At 36.7% G+C, this 21844-nt stretch overlaps 1 protein-coding gene across 1 annotated transcript in view; it reads right to left on the bottom strand.

The window, feature by feature from the left end:
- Positions 1–387: 387 nt before the first annotated feature.
- Positions 388–21844, bottom strand: part of ATP6V1A (ATPase H+ transporting V1 subunit A) — a 56299-nt gene continuing 34842 nt past the window's right edge. The window contains exons 5-16 of the mRNA XM_079921881.1: positions 21486–21700; positions 21069–21206; positions 19652–19803; positions 15905–16067; positions 15268–15376; positions 10861–10983; positions 10653–10767; positions 9776–9839; positions 8100–8303; positions 6661–6755; positions 4505–4676; positions 388–2748 (exon numbers count right to left, since the gene is read on the bottom strand). Coding sequence (XP_079778007.1) covers positions 2656–2748; positions 4505–4676; positions 6661–6755; positions 8100–8303; positions 9776–9839; positions 10653–10767; positions 10861–10983; positions 15268–15376; positions 15905–16067; positions 19652–19803; positions 21069–21206; positions 21486–21700 — 1643 coding nt within the window. The 3' untranslated portion in view covers positions 388–2655. The remainder of the gene's footprint in view (positions 2749–4504; positions 4677–6660; positions 6756–8099; positions 8304–9775; positions 9840–10652; positions 10768–10860; positions 10984–15267; positions 15377–15904; positions 16068–19651; positions 19804–21068; positions 21207–21485; positions 21701–21844) is intronic.

The raw sequence follows: 21844 nt of genomic DNA on the forward strand, positions 1-21844 counted from the left end.
TTACCAAAAAATAAAAATCACCCATTCTATAATGAATAAGCTTTCTCATGAATTTTTAAGTATTTCTCTACATAAAGTTGGTAGAGTTTTTCATTTCACACTGCTTCTTACTCCTTTAGAAATTGTTAAAAATACACTTAAGGAAATAAAAACCATGTTGCTACATTGGATCTTAAATAATTTGGCTTGCAGAATTACGAATTACAAAGCTTTAGTTCATTTGCCAAAAGTAGAGATGAGTACACTGATTTCCTTTCATTTATAAGTCTACTTTTAGAAACCATTCATTTTTTCAATTTAAAGTAATATTCAGAATGCTATGGGATTCCATGTACTATATTTCCAAATCACAGTGGTACATGATTATAGGACTTTTTGCAGTCTATAGTGAGGGCGCCAACTCAATTTCATGATCTTAAGTAACAATCTATAAAGAGGGAAATGAAAAACTTTGAAGTTCATACTGAAAACAAGCCGAAATATAATAAGGTGGCACGTTTTTTTAGCAGATCTTGCCACACCCACAAAAAAAAGGAAAAATGTTAATTTAAATCCACTTTTTATTCTTTCATAGATTTTAACAATTATACACAACTTTTAACATAAAGATAGTGAAACCTCAAGGATAAGAAGGCAATACATATGACCTCTTCTACTCGTTCGTCAGGATGGAAGGAAGTTTCCAAAGGGTACAATGTGTGAGATTTAACACTGGAAAAATACATATGAAACTTGTTAACTGGCTCCACTTAGGATCAGGCACAGCACAATAAATATAGAACTGCATCATCTTTTTAAAAGACTGTTGTTAACTTTAACACATTCTTACTAAAGAAATATGATCAGTGACCAATGTGAAATTCTACAACATATGGGTGAAGGGACACTTACGGTGAGGCTCTGAGCAAAATTTCTCTAGCATGTTCACACCCATACATCAACATTCTTAAAAAGGAGTAAGAATGTACATTGCAAATTCAGAAAAACACAAAAGAAACTTGGTCAAACTTTCTTCGTCATATCATTCATTACTAATACAATCCTAGTTTGCTGGTAGGTTTAAGGTAGGAATTGAAAGTTTTTGAAATTCTTTTAATTTCCACTGGTCTTAGGGCCTCTGGGTAGGAGGCCACATTGGAAAGCAAACTGATTCAGCAGCACCATTACATCCACGTCTCGACAAATCACTGCACAATTTTTATCTTCCAATATTCTGAAAGGTTAAAAAAAGATACATGGCAGAATACTTATCCTGAACAGCAGGCCACTGTAAGAACATGTAATCTGCAAGGATTTAAACAAACATAGCTGAATTCTCTAACTGCATCTTTCCTTAACAGACCAAAAGAAATACATTACCTAATGTGCCTTATCATACAAACACAGAAACTTTTATTTTAAAACATATACTTAAAAGATAGGAAGAAATGATCTTTTTTTCACATGACCCAGATTCTGTTATCAGCAGATATAAGAATTAACTTCATCCCTATGAAACAGAATGGAAACTGTTATACTGCTACAGCTACAGGTGTTCTGAGAAATCTTTTGAGCCAGTGAATCAAAAACCATGTGAAAGAATAATATTTTTTACAATCAGGAAGCTGGTTGTTCAAAAATGCAATTAGCAAACAAACAAACATGTGACACATGTCATTATCTTGTAAAAACATAGTGCCACTCTGGCCCCAAGAATCACTAAAGCCCAGCTGGTCCTTAAAGGTGCAAACAGCCTTTAACCACCACTAAATATCTTCTCTGTGGCATTTTACTGCCTATCACGTTGCCACATGATTCTTAGAAGCTTAGGGTTCTACGATGTTTGAGGAAAAAAAAGAGGGTGTGATGTGGATCAAGTTCTCGGTGATTGTTTTAAACATAATTTTAAAAAGAATTTCCTAGTAATGTAGTATAATAGTCCTTGATACCGAATTTTTCCTAGTGAAGTAAAATAGGCTTTAACAAGATGATGTTAATCTAAGTTTGATCACCTGGCTTCTTTTTCACTTTTTTAGAGGTCACTGATTCATCTATTGTGCTGAGTCCCACAAATGCCTGCTTTAAAAACAGTACAGTTCTCAACAGTTTCCCACAAATATTCTTGATTTATACTGGGGGAAGCAACACATAATAGAAACATTAATTATTCACGTTTTAAAAAAGTAAGTATTTCCTACAAAGCAGGTTACTTAGCAAAATGCTAAGCTGCAAATAACTTTACCAGACAGATGTTGAGTCATTTCACAATGAACCTGACAAAATGTATAGAAGTCTGGCCTTCCATTCCAAAGCCATTGCAAAGAGAGTACACGCGGTAGTCCTGTTTACAATTTAATGGCGATGAGGAAAGGGCAAACCTAGGACAAGGAGAGACGTCATCGTACATACACGTTCACAGTAGTGTAGCCATTGTATATCCTATTTACTACATTCACCACTTTGGAGAAAGGATCAGGGAGGCCCTTCAAACACTGGAACAAAGGAATGTTTGTTTTATATAAGACCTACCAAATAAACAGGGAAACAAATGATAACACACATAGGCACTAGTCTCAAAGCTGCACAATAAAGAAGCAAAGGGTTTGAGATGAGAAATTTAGGAAAATATACACATATGAGAGCTTGCTGAGGAAAAGGAGGAAAGAAATCACAGTTCTAATCTTCAAGGCTACGGAATGCATTCTGCATGTCTTCAAGAAGCTGTGCATAGTCGGCCTTGATCTTTGCCTCACCATCTTTCACTGGATCCTGAAAGAAGACATGACAGAATTCAATTTACCTTTGGAAAATAATTTTCAGAACACATAGTGAGTTATTTATATTTACTATATTTGAGTACTAGGTTGAGGTACACTGGTAAAACACAGGCAGGAGGCAGAATTAACCTTATTTTTCTTTTTGCCTTTAAGGGTAGAAATGTATAAAGTAGTCGTCCAACCAAACAGAAGACAAAATTTCCGTTTTGTGTCTTGCTTGCTAACTGTATTCAACAACCAATGGATTTACCCTCAATGATATGCAAAATATTAGGGAATTACGCAGCAATGTGTATTAGATGCATTTCTCTCTGTGTATATGATAGTTGGAATTTAATCAAAACAGAATTTACTATTCAAGGTCTGGTAGTATCACCTTGGGACGGGGGGAGTAAAATTTCTAAAATAACCTCAAAATGCACCCCATTTAAAATCTGTGTGGAAAGCAACTTCATTGAGTAAAATGTATGAAAGAAACCTTAAAGCGTTTAAGCCCTCTGATCCAATCATTCCACTTCTGAGAACATATACTAGGAAAATACACAAAACCAACTACATGAACAAAGTTGTCCATACCAACAACTGGAAATTTCCTAAATGCCTAAGAATAGGAAAATATTATTCTCCAGCCACAAAATAGTGCTATAGAAAAATACTTAATGATATTAAAGAACAACTGAAATGTTAATTTGATACAATATACCTGTAAACAGAAAAAAGACAGCACCTTTAGTTATACTACCAGAAGTCATCACTATTATTGCATATATTTTTTTATCATCTTCCTATGAATGTATAATTTTAAAAAATAAAATTTGGATCAAATTACATATGGAATTTCTTTGCAACCAACTTTTTTCACTAATTATACCATAAGCGTTTCCCTGTGTCTTTGGATATTCTTTGAAAAAAAGATGTTAAGCCTTTATAATATTTTTGCTGTAATGTACATGCCACAATGGCTCCGTTCACTTTTGGATGACATTTAAAAGTTTAATATACAATCTTTTACATACATCCATATCAAAATCTCTAATTATTTCCTTGGGTTATATGTTTTGAAATGGAAAGACAGGACTCAAAGGGTGTGAATATTTTAAAATCCTTGATACAGTGAGTGTCTATACAAATTTACTTCCAATCTATAATGCAAACACTATATATAGTGTATAACATACACATTCAGAGAATCACTCTTAATTTCTCAGTAGGAGATTAGTAAATATACTTGGATGTCACGACTTAGAAATAATTAAATACAACTCAACTGATCAAGTATTTTAAAAACAATCTTACACATTTGAGTTTCTACAGATAATTTCACTTAATTATCTATTTATGTCTTGTGTACTTCCCAAAGAATGAGAGTCTACTTAAAAGTAAAAATGATGTGTAATAGGATACTTGAAGTAAGCAGCAGAAATCGTTTCAGAGGAGCATCGGGATTAGATATTAACAGGCACTTGAGGTAACATAATTGCTGCTTAGCAATGATTTTAGCTCTAAATTGCCTGGCAGTTACGACAAAAGGGAAAACACGTCAGCGTTTATTTTAGACGTGACATACTATAGTCTTTATCATGTGAATTCCTATTTGAACATAGCTTTGAGGTCTCTTCTGGTTTTACATAACCCGAGCATGTATGAAAATGATAAATGCCAGTTTCACACACCAGGTTTGGGACCCAAATATTTTAAAAAATCAAAAAGAAACTACTAAAAAAAGTTTATGGTAGAAACAAATATACCTTGAATTTCATGGAGGAAAGCTTATAGAGGATCTCCCCCATGTGCTCACGGATAATGGACCATGTGATTTTATTGTCACTCTGGGCAGTGGTTTCAACAGCTCTGCGGGCCATATCATAAAATGCAATCATGTTGGACAGCATCCCGACTGTCTTGTAGAATGGGCAGAACCTAGGATAAATGAAAGTCAAAATAATAAACAAAAACAAAATCCAAAGCAAGGTCATAGTTTTTACTTCATCTGTAAAATACCAGAGCATTAACTTCTTTATTTAGATATGCACACTACTTACATTTATTGCATGATACATAAGGAATGAAAAAGGAATAGTGGAAAAGATCAATAATACTTAACCAGAGTTTTTGGACAGAGATGTCTCAGGAATAGGGGGTGGATGGAGAGATGGAGCTATGTATTCTTTTATTTAAAGAGTGACGTTAATTTTTGTTAACACAATCAAACAGGAAGAACAATGAAACAGTACTGCTACAATCTAATGACCTCTGAGGGTTTGTGTTTGTACAGTGCAGTTAAAGCAGTTACCCAAATGGTAAAATAACTGAGTTGTAAAGACTCCCTTGTGACAGTCCGTGAAGGTTTAATAAATAATAGGAAAGCAGGGAACTGCAATTTCCTAAAGTTAATAAGCATTTCCTTTCTCCATTAATGTGTTCACTTTCATTTACCCATATCTTTTAATAATGAAGACACAGAAGTTAATATTCAACTTGCATCCCATGCATTCTAATCAAATTTCCAACGCATTTAAACTTACTTGCATACACAATTTCATGCACACTCTCCATTACACTCTCTTCAAATAATTTTCCCTTTGTGGAGATATCTTTGTGTGGATGCTTCCCAGAGCTTCTTAAGTTCCTGATAGGTTTTTTTTGAGCCTTATTGATTATACTGTCATATTTTCTGCTTGTCTTACATTCTGGTAATCTTCCTATGTGTTCAGTTTCCACTTTAGTCTTATACAGGGCCAAATATGATTGAGGGAGAAAAACTAGCCTATGATGAAAGGGTTCAAATGATCAAAGTTTAAAAGAAATGGGAACTTTTAAATAAGCCATGGAAGTAGCAGAGACAATAATGAAAAACAAGCACTGGGCAGGAGTAGCAGGGACTGGTGAGATGTCCGACAGGGACTTCAGTAGAAAGAAAAAGAATAGGACTCTTGGGCTTCCCTGGTGGAGCAGTGGTTAAGAATCCACCTGCCAATGCAGGGGACATGAGTTCGAGTCCTCGTCCAGGAAAACCCCACATGCCGCGGAGCAACTAAGCCCGTGCACCGCAACTACTGAGCCTGCCCTCTAGAGCCCATGAGCCACAACTACTGAGCCCACGTGCCACAATGGTGAAGTCCGCATGCCTAGAGCCTGTGCTCTGCAATAAGAGAAGCCACCAAAATGAGAAGCCCGTGCTCTGCAACAAAGAGTAGCCCCCGCTCTCTGCAACTAGAGGAAGACTGCGCGCAGCAACGACGACCCAACGCAGCCATAAATAAATAAATAAATATACAAAGAATAGAACTCTTGGGAAATGAGGCATGAAAGTATATTATTTAGGAAAAGAGTAGAAGAGGCACAGGCTGTGGTAACAGGTAGTGAGAAAAGCTTCTGAAAGAGGCAATGATCCCCAGGCTCCGTACACTAAGCCACAATTTAATCTAATTAGAGATGGCTGGATAATGAGTGAAAACACTGTCATAACTGGAAAAATGAGCCAACTCAAGATAAGGGAACATACTGGATCACTAGATGTCTGCTATGAAAATATAAAATAAACCTATACACTGAGTCAGAGTGTGTCTGTATGAGAAAAAAAAGGCGGGGAGGGTTTTGTTTTGTTTTTTGGTTTTTTTTTGCGGTATGCGGGCCTCTCACTGTTGTGGCCTCTCCCGTTGCGGAGCACAGGCTCCGGACGTGCAGGCTCAGCAGCCATGGCTCACGGGCCCAGCCACTCCGCGGCATGTGGGATCTTCCAAGACTGGGGCATGAACCTGTGTCCCCTGCATCAGCAGGCGGACTCTCAACCACTGTGCCACCAGGGAAGCCCCGAGGGGAGGGTTTTAATGTGTAGGCAGCTCCTTCTTCAAAACTTGATAGAATATCCTCAAATTAAAAAAAGAAAATCAGGCTAGATTACCTGTCATAAGGAGTATATCCATTTTGTTGAAGGAAATCATCTTTGATAAGTTTTGCTACCTCCAGAGTGATTTTATCTGTTTCTGCTAGTGAAGCCTAGAAGAGGAAAAAATACATTTTTAGAAATTTACTGCCACAACGTGGGACCAATAGTTCTAACCAGTTAGCATGCAGAAACCAATCAACACACGATCACCTATCATTAATAAATTCACTTCAGGGGCTTCCCTGGTGGCGCAGTGGTTGAGAGTCTGCCTGCCGATGCAGGGGACACGGGTTCGTGCCTTGGTCCGGGAAGATCCCACATGCCGCAGAGCGGCTGGGCCTGTGAGCCATGGCCGCTGAGCCTGCGCGTCCGGAGCCTGTGCTCCGCAACAGGAGAGGCCACAACAGTGAGAGGCCCGCGTACCGCAAAAAAAATAAAAATTAAAAAAAAATTTTTAAAAATAATAAATTCACTTCATAACTGCTTCCTGATTGATGTTCTTTTTTGGATTTTGTTGTGAAAACATATAACATAAATTTACCATCGTAACCATTTTTAAGTGTAGTTCAGTAGGTTAAGTATGTTCACATTGTTGTGAAACAGATTTCCATAACTTTTCATCTTTCAAATTTGAAACTCTATACCTATTAAACAACAACTCCCCTTCTGCCCTCCCGGTCCCAGTTAACCACTACTCTACTTTCTACTTCTATGAATTTGACTACTTCAGATACGTTACATATAAGTATTTGTCTTTTTGTGACTCGTTTATTTCACCTAACATAATGTCCCCTCAAGGTTCATCCATGTTGCAACATGTGTTTGAATTTCCCTTCCTTCTCAAGGCTGAAATGGAATATTAATTCCATTGTGTGTGCATGTGTGTGCGTGTGCGCACGTGAGTGTGTTGCAAAGGACATCTGGGTTGCTCCCACCTTTTAGTGCTTAGATGTTTCTATGAACGTGGGTACACAAATAGGCTGATTTTTTTTGAAACACCACATAGAGAGAGAAATGCCCAGCCAACCCTTAGCTATTCCAGTCATCCTAGCCCAGGCACCAGACATGTGAGGGAAGAAACTTTCAAATGACTATGGTCTCAGCCACCATATGACTGCAAAAACTGTATGAGGGGACCCAAGCAAGACTTCCCATCTGAGTCCACTAAACCCAAAAACCATGAGCAAAAAAACACTACTTAAGCCACTATATGTCGGAGTGGTTTGTTATTCAATAATAATCTAAACACCAATCATCTTTCTACTTTCCATAACACAAGCAGGTCCCTCAAATATCTTCTGGATAAAGGAATAATCTAAAATCCTATTAGTTTAAAAAATATTTAATAAATACTAATTCTCCCAGCAAGAATCCGCATATCCAAGGTTCTGTTTGTCCTTAAAAAGCTTCACTGCAACTCACAGACCTGTCTTCCACAAGATTTTACAACCTACCTTTCCCACAAGCTGTACAATTTCTGCCAAGTCTTCTTCTTCCTGCAGAATCTCCTTAGCTTTGGTCCTCAGAGGAACAAACTCTGTGAAGTGTTTGTCATAGTACTCATCCAAGGCACGCATGTACTTGCTGTAGCTGATCAGCCAGTTGACAGACGGGAAATGCTTCCGTTGAGCTAGTTTCTTATCTAAGCCCCAGAATACCTGATTTAAAGACAAAATCAAAAACAAAACATAAAAATTTTTCTTAAATACAATTTTTTTTGAAGTATTGAAATGTATTTATTTGTTTGTCCTAAATATGCAATTCTATACTTTTCTGGTCAAATTATTTATCTTTTTAGTATATAACAAGTATACATGAAATAGAATAAAACTGCAAATAGGAAAATGTATTTCTTTTAGTTTCGGTATGGGTAATATCTACAAATCAAAATTTCCTTAATAGTATGTCAAATCTGATAGCAAAAACACTGACTCCTTTGAAGATTATGACAGTGCAATATAAACAGATGAACCAGAAAATGCTTATTAAGATAGATACTTCACTTTAATGAAAACCTCTAAATGTTCTGAATAAATTCAGTTCCCTATCATTAAGGGCCAATCCTAAAAGATGTGACAGTCATTTTTCTGAGGCCAAACATTCATATGTATTTTATGCGTTCCTAACTTTGCTCCCCATTTCCCTGCAATTCAAAATTCAAAATTTCAGCAAAGGTTAAACATCTTGAAAGTTGTAAATTTAGCCTCTACCACTTCCTTTTATCTGAAACTGACAGAAATATAGGCAAATATTCTATTTTTCCCATATGAATAATACATATGCTTATAAATGTATCAACATTAAAAAAATAATAGCTCTGATTTATATACATCTTTCATTTAGGCTTACTTTTAAAATTTTTTTATTTATTTATTTTTTATACAGCAGGTTCTTATTGGTTATCTATTTTATACATATTAGTGTATACATGTCAATCCCAATTTCCCCGCCACCCCCCCCCCCCCAGGCTTACTTTTAATGGCCAAGTTGGCTGGCTATCCACTAGAATTCATGCCCTTGTCACCGGGAAGCTGCCTAGGCAGAAACTACACTTTCCAAGTTTTGCTTTCATCTGGGTGTGGCTAACAGAATGAGTGGAGTGACCAGGCCTGAGCCCAAAGTAGGTGTGCCTTCTACACAGTCCGCCTGTACCAGCCAGATGCAGACAACTACCAGGCTAGGTGGAGCCCAAGGTAGAAGAAGCGCTGGTTCTGGATTACTGTGGAATGGAAAAGAGCTGCCCTCTAATAGGGTTACCTGCCTTGGACCATACCACGAGGAGAAACTTCTGTGGGGTTTTTGCCATTATATCTTTTTTGGGCCCATTTGTTTCTACTCCTAGGGTTACTCTAACTCAAAGTGTAGTATTACTCTAACACGAATAAAACTTTGCTACCCGGATGTATTTTCCACTTACAGAATATTAAATCTATTATAAACTCTAGATAAAGAGCTAAGAAAGAACAGACAGCACTGAAGACTTTCAGTAGTAAGAATGTTGCTAAAACAGACTTTACCGCTGCCTACTCTTCAGTGACCAAATGAAATACTTCACAGTGATGTGGATAACATGAGGACAGCCTGGGGTGGGGTGGAGCTCAGAAGCTGACTACACTAGGGAAAGATATACCTGAACAATACCAAGAGTAGCAGATGTAACTGGATCAGAAAAATCACCACCAGGTGGAGAAACTCTAAATTTAAAAGAAGAAAAAGTCATTAGAAATGCTTATGGAAAATAACTTGTATATAAAAGCAATTTTTTGCAAGTCAATTTTAATGTAAATAACTTTAGAAATATGACCTTCGGAAAGAAAATCTTATACAAAAATCTTAAATAAAAACCAGTACTAAGTTGAAAATTAAGAATGACAACTATTAAACACCTTCTAGTTTGAGAAATGAGACAGATTTAATTATAATCTGTTTCACTATTCTGATCAAACAGATGAAACAGGAAGGAAGGAAAAGGTCTGAGAACAAAGTATGGCTTTATGTGGGGATCGTGAATCTTCACATTGTTTTTATCGTGATACAGTCTTACCTTAACATGTCTATAATTTTCTAAATTATTTCTATGATATTGTGACTTGAATGTAATAAATCAGTCAAGTCAAATCTATAGAACCAGAACATGTAGAGATGACCTAAACATGTGCATTTTAAAGAGCTTCTTGGATGACCCAAGTGCAACCTTGGTTAAGAATCACTGCTCTCGGGCTTCCCTGGCGGCACAGTGGTTGGGAGTCCGCCTGCTGATGCAAGGGGTGTGGGTTCGTGCCCCGGTCCGGGAGGATCCCACATGCCACAGAGCGGCTGGGCCCGTGAGCCATGGCCGCTGAGCCTGCGTGTCCGGAGCCTGTGCTCCGCAACGGGAGAGGCCACAACAGTGAGAGGTCCGCGTACCGCAAAAAAAAAAAAAAATCACTGCTCTCAGGGGGGCTAAATATTGTCTCTTTAAAATAAATAACCTTTTTTCTTATGAAAAGTACAGTTTTGATACTTACGCTCCTACAATGCTGACACTCCCTTCTCTCTCAGGATTTCCAAGACATTTCACTCTGCCAGCTCGCTCATAGAATGAGGCCAGACGGGCACCGAGATATGCAGGATATCCACTATCTGAAAAATGAAAAGAAATTTTAAGGAGAGGTTATAAACCAATCCCCAAATCCTAACCGTCTTGCTTATGTAATAAGCAATACAAAGACTTACCTGCAGGCATTTCAGCTAAGCGACCAGAGATTTCTCTAAGAGCCTCAGCCCATCTGGAGGTAGAGTCAGCCATCATACTGACGTGATAGCCCATGTCACGGAAATATTCTGACAGTGTAATTCCTAAATTGGGAAGAATATTACAAGTTATAATCCTATAATGTATAATCCTGACTTTTTCACCCTTAAGAAAAATTTAAAGCAATAAGTTCCTAAGACTGCTAGCTGTTCACCATAATCTGTGCTGCTTCTTTTGGGCACACAGCTGAATTATATTGTCTAGCCTCCTCTGCATTTAGATGTGGCAAGTAACTGACCCCTATCTAATGGAATGTAAGAGTCATGTGTTCCACCACCAGGCAAGCCACACATCCTTCCATGCTACTTCTTCCTTCTGGCTTACTGAGAGGGCGAGAACTCCCAGGACCCATGGAAGATATGTGTCGAAATGAAAGAGCTCTTTTCAGCCTGCGTCCCAGCCCAAAAATGACAGAATAATGAAGATTGCCTGGATCATCTGAAATAAATGTCTATTATATTGAGCAATTATATGTTTGGGTTTATCATAGCCTAGTATACATTTTTAAAAGTAGGAAAAGACTTGCCTCCCATTCATTGTTGAGATAATTAGACATAGGCATCAAAAAATCCTCAACTAATTAGCTTGTTTGATTATTTTTCACAAGTAACAAATGTTATTAACGTGAGTAATAATCTTAATTATCCAGATCATTCTGCTATGCAGATTGGGTCCTCTCCTGTAAAATCACATACAGTAAACCACTTAGAAGAAGCTAATACACAGAAAGAAGTCCTGGGTTCTACTTCCTATTCTGTCATTAATCTTAGCAAAATAACTTCATTTCCCAGTGTGGTTTCCTAATCTGTGAAAATGGAATAGCTCTCACCCTATCTATCTACACATATCAGATGAAAAGATTTCTATAAATGCCCTCTGCAAAGTACAACGTACTATACAACTCTAAGATATTAGAAATGTACATTTGTTGCTACATCATAAGCAACAGTAGATTCCAGCAAATCTACTGCCCTAATTCCCTTATTTTACCAGTAAAGAAACAGATGCTTATATAAGTAAAACAAAATAGTTGCTGGAAGACTCAGAACTTTACTATTTATCACATCCTTCAGAATAAAAAATACTGACTTAGGCTTCCAAAATATGATCCAAGGAACAAAGTCTTTAAGAAATCCACTTATCATTATTAAGGCTTAAAAAACACAGTAATTATCACATATTTCAATCTGATGGTAGAATCAGATCCTCTCTTATACAAATACGCTATGTCTCTGTGATAACATTCACTAATGCCTGTGTGTATATATTTATTAAAAAGACTTGATAGAAGAGACAGATACACATGACTAAACCTCAAAGAAGTCTCATAGACCACTTTCATAGACCTAAAGATATCAGTGCCTACAAGAAAAAAAAAAAAAACTCTCAGACAAAATCAAAAGATAAGCAAACTAGGACAATATCTGCAACTCATAACAGATGAAAGACTGATTTCAAAGAACTTTACCAATCCATATGATAAACAACTACTACCAATACAAAAATGGACAGAAGGCAGTTTTCAAATGGTGAATACACAGAAAAGATGCTAGCTCACTGTAAGAAATACAGACCGAATAGGCATCTAATAAAGCAGGGACGGTAAAATGCTAATTATCAGATCTAGGTGTGGGGTACATGGGTATTCACTGTAATATTCTTTCAACTTTTCTGTATGATAATGATCATAAGAAAGTGTTGAAGAAATCAGCATTGGTGAGTATGTGAAGAAGCAGAATTCTTGTCCACTGTTATTCCTTTTCAAGAGCTATTAGAAACTAAAATCTATATTAACAGTTGTATTCTTAGCAATTTTACTTCTAAGAACTTACCTGACAAAAATACAAAGAAACGTGCATAAAACATACAAAGCCACAGTGTAAAAAACATGCTTAAGAATGTTTTATGGTGTGAAGTTTGTGGGAGCAAAAAAATTATCAATAATCCAAATGCCCCCTAAAAGGATGCTGGTTAAATAAATTACGATATATCCATACAAAGGGATACTGTGCAGCCATTTAAAAGAAGTAGGTAGACTTCTTGTCCTAAAATAGTAGATGAGTATGTCACTTTCTCCTTCTCATAAGAGTAACCACCAAACAAGGAGAACAAGAAATACAGAAACACAAACTCCATAGTCAAAAACTAGGGGCCATGTTTAGCTTCACAACAAAATAATGAGGAAAGCCAACTAAATGAGATAAAAAACAAACAAGGGGGTGGAAACACACCAAGAATTCACCTGAGGTTGCACATCTCAGATTAAGCTTTTGTAAACCAGAAGGTACATCCTGAGGGGCAAAACCAAGAATCCGTTGTCTGGAACACAGTAAAAGGGGTACAGGGCTAGTGGCAGGGGTTCCTTGGACCTAGTTTGGCATCAAGGAGAAGTAGAGAGATGGGGACCCAAAAAAAAGGAAGGCACTCCTTTTCAGTAAGTAAAAAGTGAATAAGGCAGGGTAGAAGAGAAAGAATTCATTGTAAGCGGCCTTGTAGCTGCGGATTTTTGTTGGCAGGAAAGAAAAAGTAAAATAACTTACACAACTCTATGCTATAACAAACTTCACAGATTACCAGGAAGAATTCCTGCTACCCTGGACCATAGTAACAACCATTCCCTCCCATCTCCTGCAAAGATGAGTAATAGTAATAATAAACCTCAGCACAGGAACAAAAATAAAAGAAAAAAAGAGACAGAAGAGCAGAGTACAACAATGAACCTGCCAAGAAACAAATGAAAACTGTGACCACAATTAATTAATAAAAGAAAATCTTAATATTGCATCCTACCACAAAATAAAAATCTCAAGGAGTATACAGTAAGATCACAAAAGATGTTTCATGAGCCAGCAGAACTCAGCAAAGAGCTAGAAGAACATAAAGGCTTCACTGGAAGCAATACAAAGAATACACGTTGATTACCCTGTTAAAAAATGGAAAAAAGGCTAAATAAAAAGAATTAGAGAGGAAATGATGCATAGGGAAACAGCTAAAGGAGATGCTATATGTTTAGCTTCAAGAAGATAACCATAATGGAAGAGAAAAAGTTTCAGAAACTATTCTCAAAAATTTTCCAAAATAAAAGACATATTCATAGATTGAAAAGGTATACTATGTCTCAGGAAAAAATTATCAGAACTATCAATACTGGGATATATCCTAATAAAGTTATAAGACTTCAAGGTTAGGACTTCCCTGGTGGCGCCGAGGTTAAGAATCCGCCTGCCAATGCAGGGGACACTGCTTTGAGCCCTGGTCCGGGAAGATCCCACATGCCGCGGAGCAACTAAGCACATGTGCCAGAACTACTGAACCTGAGCTCTAGAGCCCGCGAGCCACAACTACTGAACCCGTGTGCCACAAGTACTGAAGCCTGCGCACCTAGAGTCCGAGCTCCGAAACAAGAGAAGACACTGCAATGAGAAGCCCGTGCAACGCAATGAAGAGTAGCCCCCACTTGTGGCAACTAGAGAAAGCCCGTGCGCAGCAACGAAGACCCAACAATGAAGGTCTGATGCAGCCAAAAAATAAGTAAAAAAAAAAAAAAGACTTCAAAGTTAAAGAGACATTCCTTTGGGTAAAAAGAAAAATCACCTATAAAAGGAAAAAAAGTAGGCCAGCGTCAGATCTCTCCCCAGCACTTAATGCTGAAATAAGAGTTCTCTAGGCAAGAAATACTGATCAAAAAATTTTATACTCTGCCAAACTGTTAAAATTTAAAGGCAGCTGAAAAAACCCAGACTTACAAAGAAACAAGAATTCAAATTTTGTCCAACCATGAAACAAATGGAAAAACTGTAGTCAAGGGACTGCCAGTGGGCATGACTCCATTTCACTAGGTCTAAGGCTAATACAAATACTGGATTTATGGTTATAGAACAGAATACGAACATTATAAATCCTGAAAATGTAGAAATCAAAGCACCAAAAGCTGGATGGAAGTGGGAGCAAAGATGGAAGATAATACATAAACATACTGATATTCAAAGTATTACAGTTCAAAGCTGATAATTCAAGTTATAGAGATACAGATATATTCAGAGATAGAGCAATGGTAAAACAGGTAATGAAAAAAGGAAAACCAGTAGTAGAAGATACATCATTTTAAAGTCATCAAAAAGATTGTGGCAGCTCTATTAATGTCTTAAATTGACATATTCTCAAGATATAATAATATGTGAAATATTAAAAAAAATATTCTAGGAACATGGTTGTGTGTATGTACTTTAGAATGAAAGAAAAGTTCTTTGGCAAAGAAAAAGTTTGGTGCTAGATTTAAACTTAAGAACAGATATGTTAATCGCTTTTATTCCAATTCATATACTCACCAGTATAAATAGAGGCTTCTCTAGCAGCAACAGGCATATTAGAGGTATTGGCTACCAACGCTGTCCTCTTCATAATTGACTCTACCTTACCATCAACCTCCATCGTGAGCTAGAGGCAAACAATCTATTAGTGATCCCTAGAACATTTCAGTCCCCTTTTCACAACTTGTTTATATTTAATCTCTCTTATAATCTGTATTCCCAAAGCCATATTCCCATCACTCCAACCTCTTCCCTCTATCCCACTGTGTGGTAAAGAAAACAGCCAGTATTTCCATTTCATAAATGAAGCCCATTATTTTATGGAAAAAGGAATATTACTACAGTAACCTAGTAGATCATATAAAGGCTATGTAAAGTTCACACCTATAAATATTTTGCCTATTGTATCTTTCTCCCAATAACTGAAAACCACCAGACCACAAAAAGAAACTTTCAAGTGTTTCACTGAAAAATTCAAATTCGTCTCCTTGAGTATACAAACTGAATCACAGATATAATTAGAAAAATTCCTTAAAAGATCCTTGACAAATGAGAGCATTGCTCCAGATTCAACACAAAGCTTTATTAATTGCCAATTAAAGTTGATTAGTGGTATTTTCTCTAGATTAGTATTGGAAGCGTTATAAATACAGACCTCTGGGAAGTCCCGGAGGACTTCAGACATCTCATTTCCTCTCTCACCACATCCTACGTAGATGATCACATCACTGTTGGAATACTTGGATAGAGACTGCGATATCACCGTCTTTCCACAGCCAAAAGCCCCAGGGATTGCAGTAGTTCCTCCCTGTACACATCTATACAAATAAAACAAGCATGGATTACTTTACTCGCTAATACATACCAATAAATAAAGTAGGTAAGTGACACAGAAATACAAGTTAAAGAACGAAAGCACTTTATAATACTGTCATCTGTATCTATATATGTACTTACAAAGATAGATATACAGATAGATATATAACAATTGCTCCCCTAGTTTCCACCTATAGTAGTATATGTTGTTTATTATAAATTAATCATTTCTATCATCTTTAATAGCAAAAAGTGAAAGTATATTCCATAAGGTAACTGAGGAAGAGGAATATGAAAATAAATAAAATAGTACTAATGATATTCTGAATGCTTAAATCAATTAGTTTATGAAAGGACAATGTAAGAATTAAAGCTGAAAGAAAAATATAAACACTTTGAAAGTTGTCTTCTGAGGTAAAAAATAAGATCTAAGAAATTCCTATCTTGTTACAGAGGTTAATAAATGAAGACTTTTGTTAAGGTGTTAAGTCAACCCCCTTTTACCCATTCAATAACGATTTATGAGGTACTTCCAAGGTACTACAAACTATGCTTGGAGATGCTGGAGAGACAACAGCGGAGAAAATAGCCATGTTTCTGTATTCAAAGAGCTCACATTCCAGTGGAGTCAACTAGAGAGTCAGCTTGTGATTACAGCACCATTTAGCAACCACTTTCAAACTTTCCCTAAAAAGTGTCAGTGGAGAATGAAATACCGTTAAGGGCAGAAGGAAGTTAAGAGCAGAGGGAAGTGAATGTCACAGGTGTGTTTGTGTGTGCGGGTGAATGTGTGTGTCAGGCAGGAGTGTCTGGGCAGGAGAAATGAGACATAATGCTAAGGGAAATTCCTTGGTAATAGTGTGTTTTATCATAAAATTCACACAAACACTGCATCGTTAATAATAATAACAGACTTTTCTCATATGAAACTAATACGCATTAAAATGTTTTCTCCTTCAAACCTTTCAGTGACTCTGATACACTAAGAAGGCATGTCCATTCAGCCTATGGCTTTGTATACGTCTTTCAAATCACCTTTAAGCCAGGGTGGGGAGGCAAGGCTGGGTGTGCCCCACTTTAGAAGTTCAACAATCCAATGTGAAAAGTGCTATCATAGAGACCATCCAAGGTTTGTGGGAGTACACAGGAAGGAGTACAAAGTCTGACACTGGATGGGAGTGGGATTAGGAAATTCTTTCCGAAAGAAGCTAAGACCTGAAAGAAAATAGAAATTAGCCAGATACAGGGAAATAACATTCCACATAGAGGGAACAGAATGCCCAAAGGTCCAGGGGCAAGAGGGAGCATTGCTTGAAGAATTAAAAGTCCTTCGTTAAGTCTGGAAGATGGTGTATAAGGAAGCAGTTGGGCAGGCAAGTGGCTGAGACAATACTGGAAGGTAAGCAACAGCCAGATCATGGGTGGCTTTGTAAGGAGTTAAGGAGTGTGTGTTTGTCTTGAGAGCAATAAAGAGCTCTGAAGGGTTTCAAGCAATATTGTGCAGGATCACATATGCGTTTTAGTTGGATCACTATGTAATATGGACAACCACTTGGAAAGAAGGCAAAACTGAAGATGGGAAGTCTGATTAAATGAGTTTATTACAGGAATTAGGGTAAGATCCTTAATTATAGTCATGGAGTAGAGATGACAGATGCAGATAAAAAATATTTAGGGAATAGAATAACAGCATTAGTTCACTAATTAGATGTGGGAGGGTAAAAATGATACTTGAGAGAAGTCATAGATTTTAGATTAGGCATTCACTGGATGTATGATAATGACATTGGTTGAGAGAGGCAGCAAAGTTTCAAGGAAAGGAGTGGTGATTAAGATGATGATTTTAGTTTTAAACATACTGACTTTGAGGCACCTATAAGATATTCAAAAGGAGAGGTATAATCAGAAGTGGATGTATGAGTCTGGAACTCAGAAGAGATCTGGGATGGAGATACAGGTTTAGAAATCATCATATATAGATGAACATTTAAGTCTCGAGAGAGAATGAAGTCATCCACAGAGGGTAAGACGTATAATGAGGAAAGAAAAGGGAAAACCTCTAAGAAATATCAAAATTAAGGGAGAAGGAACCTGCAACGGAGAATAAGCAATAGCTTCTTGTAGACAGAAGCTAACTGGAAAAGCAAAGAAAGAGGGTGTTTCAAAGAGGGAGGAGTAGAAAGCAATATCCAATATCCAAAGTTGTAGGAATTAGGAAAACACTAAAACATACTTATTGAATTGGGAGTGACTGATGATGTTAGTGAGAGTAGTTTCGGTTGAGGGGTGGCACCATGGGCAGATCAGTACAGTGAATTAGAGTGGGAAAAGTGGAGACAACTAATTTACTTTTTTTAAGAGGTTTGGCTGTGAAGATAAGGAGAAACGTAGTGGCAGGTAGAAAGGGGAAAAGGGTCGAAGGTAGATTTCTTCTCATTAGATGGGAGATAAAGAGAATATCACTTAATGGGAGGTCTTTGAGGAAACATGAGGTGGGATAAACTCCAGAAAAAGGAGAGAAGTAAGGGATGGATGGGAATGTATGTTAACTGATCGAGTTCCAAATCTGATGGCCTGTCATTTCTCTGTGAAGGATCTAGAATGATCATTTGTTGAGAATGAAGGAGAAAGAAGACTGGAGTTGAAGCTCTGAGGTAAGTGGAGAGGTTTGAAATAGTCACTGAGGAGAGCAGGAGAATGATAATTAAGGAAACGCTGAACGACTGTGCCACAGTGGTGAGATACCAACTTGGCCTTATTTATTTTTCTCAGCAGCTTGTGTGTAGATTTGGGAGAAGGAGATAGCAGGACTGATTCACAGTTGATATTTCGCCAGGTGGGCGTGGCAGAAGACAAAGGAACCAAGAAAATTTAATATACTGACAGATGTTAGTAAAAGTGATAGACTATTAAACTTAAACTGGATAGTGAAGGATATGGAAACAGGAGGTACTGACTAAATAAGAAGAGTCAAAGTACTGAAGATCTTATGAGAGAGGAATAGTGAGAACAACTCATAGAGTAGGTTTAAAGGTAAGAGGCTGAAGAGTAAGTGAGACATACATGGGTTGGTGATCAGAAGTTGAAAGAATTACTACATCACTGCTTCAGTCCTTTCTGTGAATTAAATGATGAAGTTATCTGTTAAAAATGCCTAAGATTTAAAGAGAAAGGAGGTTTTTAAGCAGGTGATGAAGAAAATGGCAAAGAGCAGACTACAAAGTAAGAAAGATTGCTGGGTAGCATAGAGAACCCAGTTGATGTTAGAAATCATCAATTTATAGTGACACCAATCTACTAATTCTAGGATAACTTAAGAAAAATAGTTATATTATTTTGGCACAGATTTCCTTCTGGAAATTTCATTTTTTCAGAAAGTTTTAGAAATAGTGCTTTCCTTTTGCAACTGTGAAAAAATAAATTTTCTTCAACAGTTTGATTCTCTAAATAAGCACTGGTAAAATATATTTCTCTAGATAAAATGTATTATAGGATTAGCACATAAAATCTTTATCTATAAAGAAGTGAAACAATAAGCACATATAATAACTCTGAGGGAAAACCACGGGACACAAATCAAACTTACGGAAAAAGGGCATCAAGGACTCTCTGGCCAGTCAACAGAGGATGATTAGCTGGCAACTTCTCAGTGACAGGCCGAACCTGACGTACAGGCCATACTTGGACCATGCTGAACTTCTCCTTTATACCTTCAAATTCAAGCTCCAACACAACATCCTACAAAAATACAGCAGGACTTTAAGTACACTATAAACATTTCTTCCTCTAAAATCAAAGTAACGCCAGATTTCTCTTGGGGGGTTAGGGAGGTGGTATGTGAAAGTGGGGAGGGAGATTTATACTTTTTTATTGTAAATCTTTACATACTGTTCTAATTTTTTTTAAACCAGGTGCATTGTTACTATTTTAATGATTTTTTTAAAAAGCTTAGAAGTTTTGGAGAAAGGGGTATCTCAAGTAATAGAGGGATAGTTAAATAAATTACATGAATATGCATAGGAAAAATTCTTGAAGGGTACAGAAGATACTCCTGGGACTGAGGGAGGGAAGAAATGAAAGCTTTCATAATTTATTTTCCATTCTTTATTTTGCTTACTTTATTATAATGCTCTGACACTGCTTTAATGAAAAATACTAATCTATTAAGAACCCTAACATATTTAATAAAGTTAAATATTTTAAATTATTTACAAAAGCAAAAAGATAATGAGTAATACTCTAACATTTGTGAACACTGAGATGGTTTTAACTGTTCACAAACAATCTCAAAGTCCATAGACCTATAGAAATCTGTAATCTTGTTGATGCATGAATCTGAACTGTCTACTTCAGGGTTTTCTTTCAAGTATAGGTGAGTCTCTAAGCTAGTGAGTAAGGTTAGCTGACTGCCCAGAATCCCGATTTAATTCTTTTGCTCTGTATATGTTGTAGAGCACAGACTGATTCTTGTGAAATGATTAGAAAATTATTATCTTTTATCATATTTTATTGGGAAAAAATTATATGCTATAATAATCTTCTCAATAAAGCTATCTTCATACCCACAAAGATTATCATGCATCTACTGTATTTGGTGTGATGTGACTATCAATAACATTAAAGGACTAAGTTTTAAGTGGCTCACCCAGAGTAAGAACTTATATAATCCATTCTACAATTCATTATGTGAATAGAGACTGACAAAAAGATCAGTCTATTCTATGCCTAAAGAATCAGAGGTTTAAATAATGTAGCATAAGTTAAGAAGGTAGGAAAATACTATACTAGCTATTTCTCTTCAAAAAGAAATAATATATTTTGCTTTTTGTATTCCCAAGCTCAAGTTTTAAAGAAAAAAATCTTAAATAAAAAAATAATTATGGGAGTAACTTAAAACATACACATTAAATATGAATTCTGTAACTATTCAGAGTACTAAAACGGGGCAACTGTCACATATAAGGGGGGCCACTCTTGTGAGATAAAGTTTATATGATACTTACAGAGGTATCGTAGTTTCCAGGTGGAGCAATGTAAGTGACAGTTCCTCTGTTTCGTGGGGGCAACATGATTTTGTGTTTGATGAGTGAGTTCTCGTTGACAATTCCATAAATATCTCCACCAGTGATGTGACTACCAACCTAGAGAACAAATGCACTTGTTTAATGTTCAAATAAATGTCAAACCATTTAATGTTTAATAAACGTCAAGCAGACTCACCCTTGCTATTATTTAAATCATTTGCTTCACTTATCAATAGAACACATTTGTTCTATAATCCTTCTAGTGGAGCTAAAAAAAAGATGTAAACTATGCTTCTGTGGTCTATTTTTATTTTGACTAAGAGTACAAAATAGTTCAGTAAACACTCTTTTCACATTCTTTCACCAATTTTAGAAATTTAGGTTACAAAGACATACCCGTAGGTTTTTGCAAGGTGTGAAATCCCATTTGACATCTCTGCTAAGAGCAGACACATTTACTCCTCTGGGAATGTAAATACTTTGAGTCTGACTGCTGATATCCGACAAAGGTCTTTGAATACCATCAAAGATGGCTCCCATAATGCCAGGACCAAGCTCTACTGAGAGGGGTTTACCAGTGCGGAGTACAGGATCTCCAACAGACACACCAGCTGGAAATGGCAGTTGAGAAAAACTCACTATGAAAGATTAGAGATACTATAAAAAGGAAATACCACAGTTTAACAGGAAATGATACATAAGGCGCTAAACCTGCGATTCTCAAACTTTTAGTCCACAGCATCCTTAGTGTTTCG

Source organism: Stenella coeruleoalba, assembly GCF_951394435.1.
Source record: "Stenella coeruleoalba genome assembly, chromosome: 5".
NCBI lineage: Eukaryota > Metazoa > Chordata > Mammalia > Artiodactyla > Delphinidae > Stenella > Stenella coeruleoalba.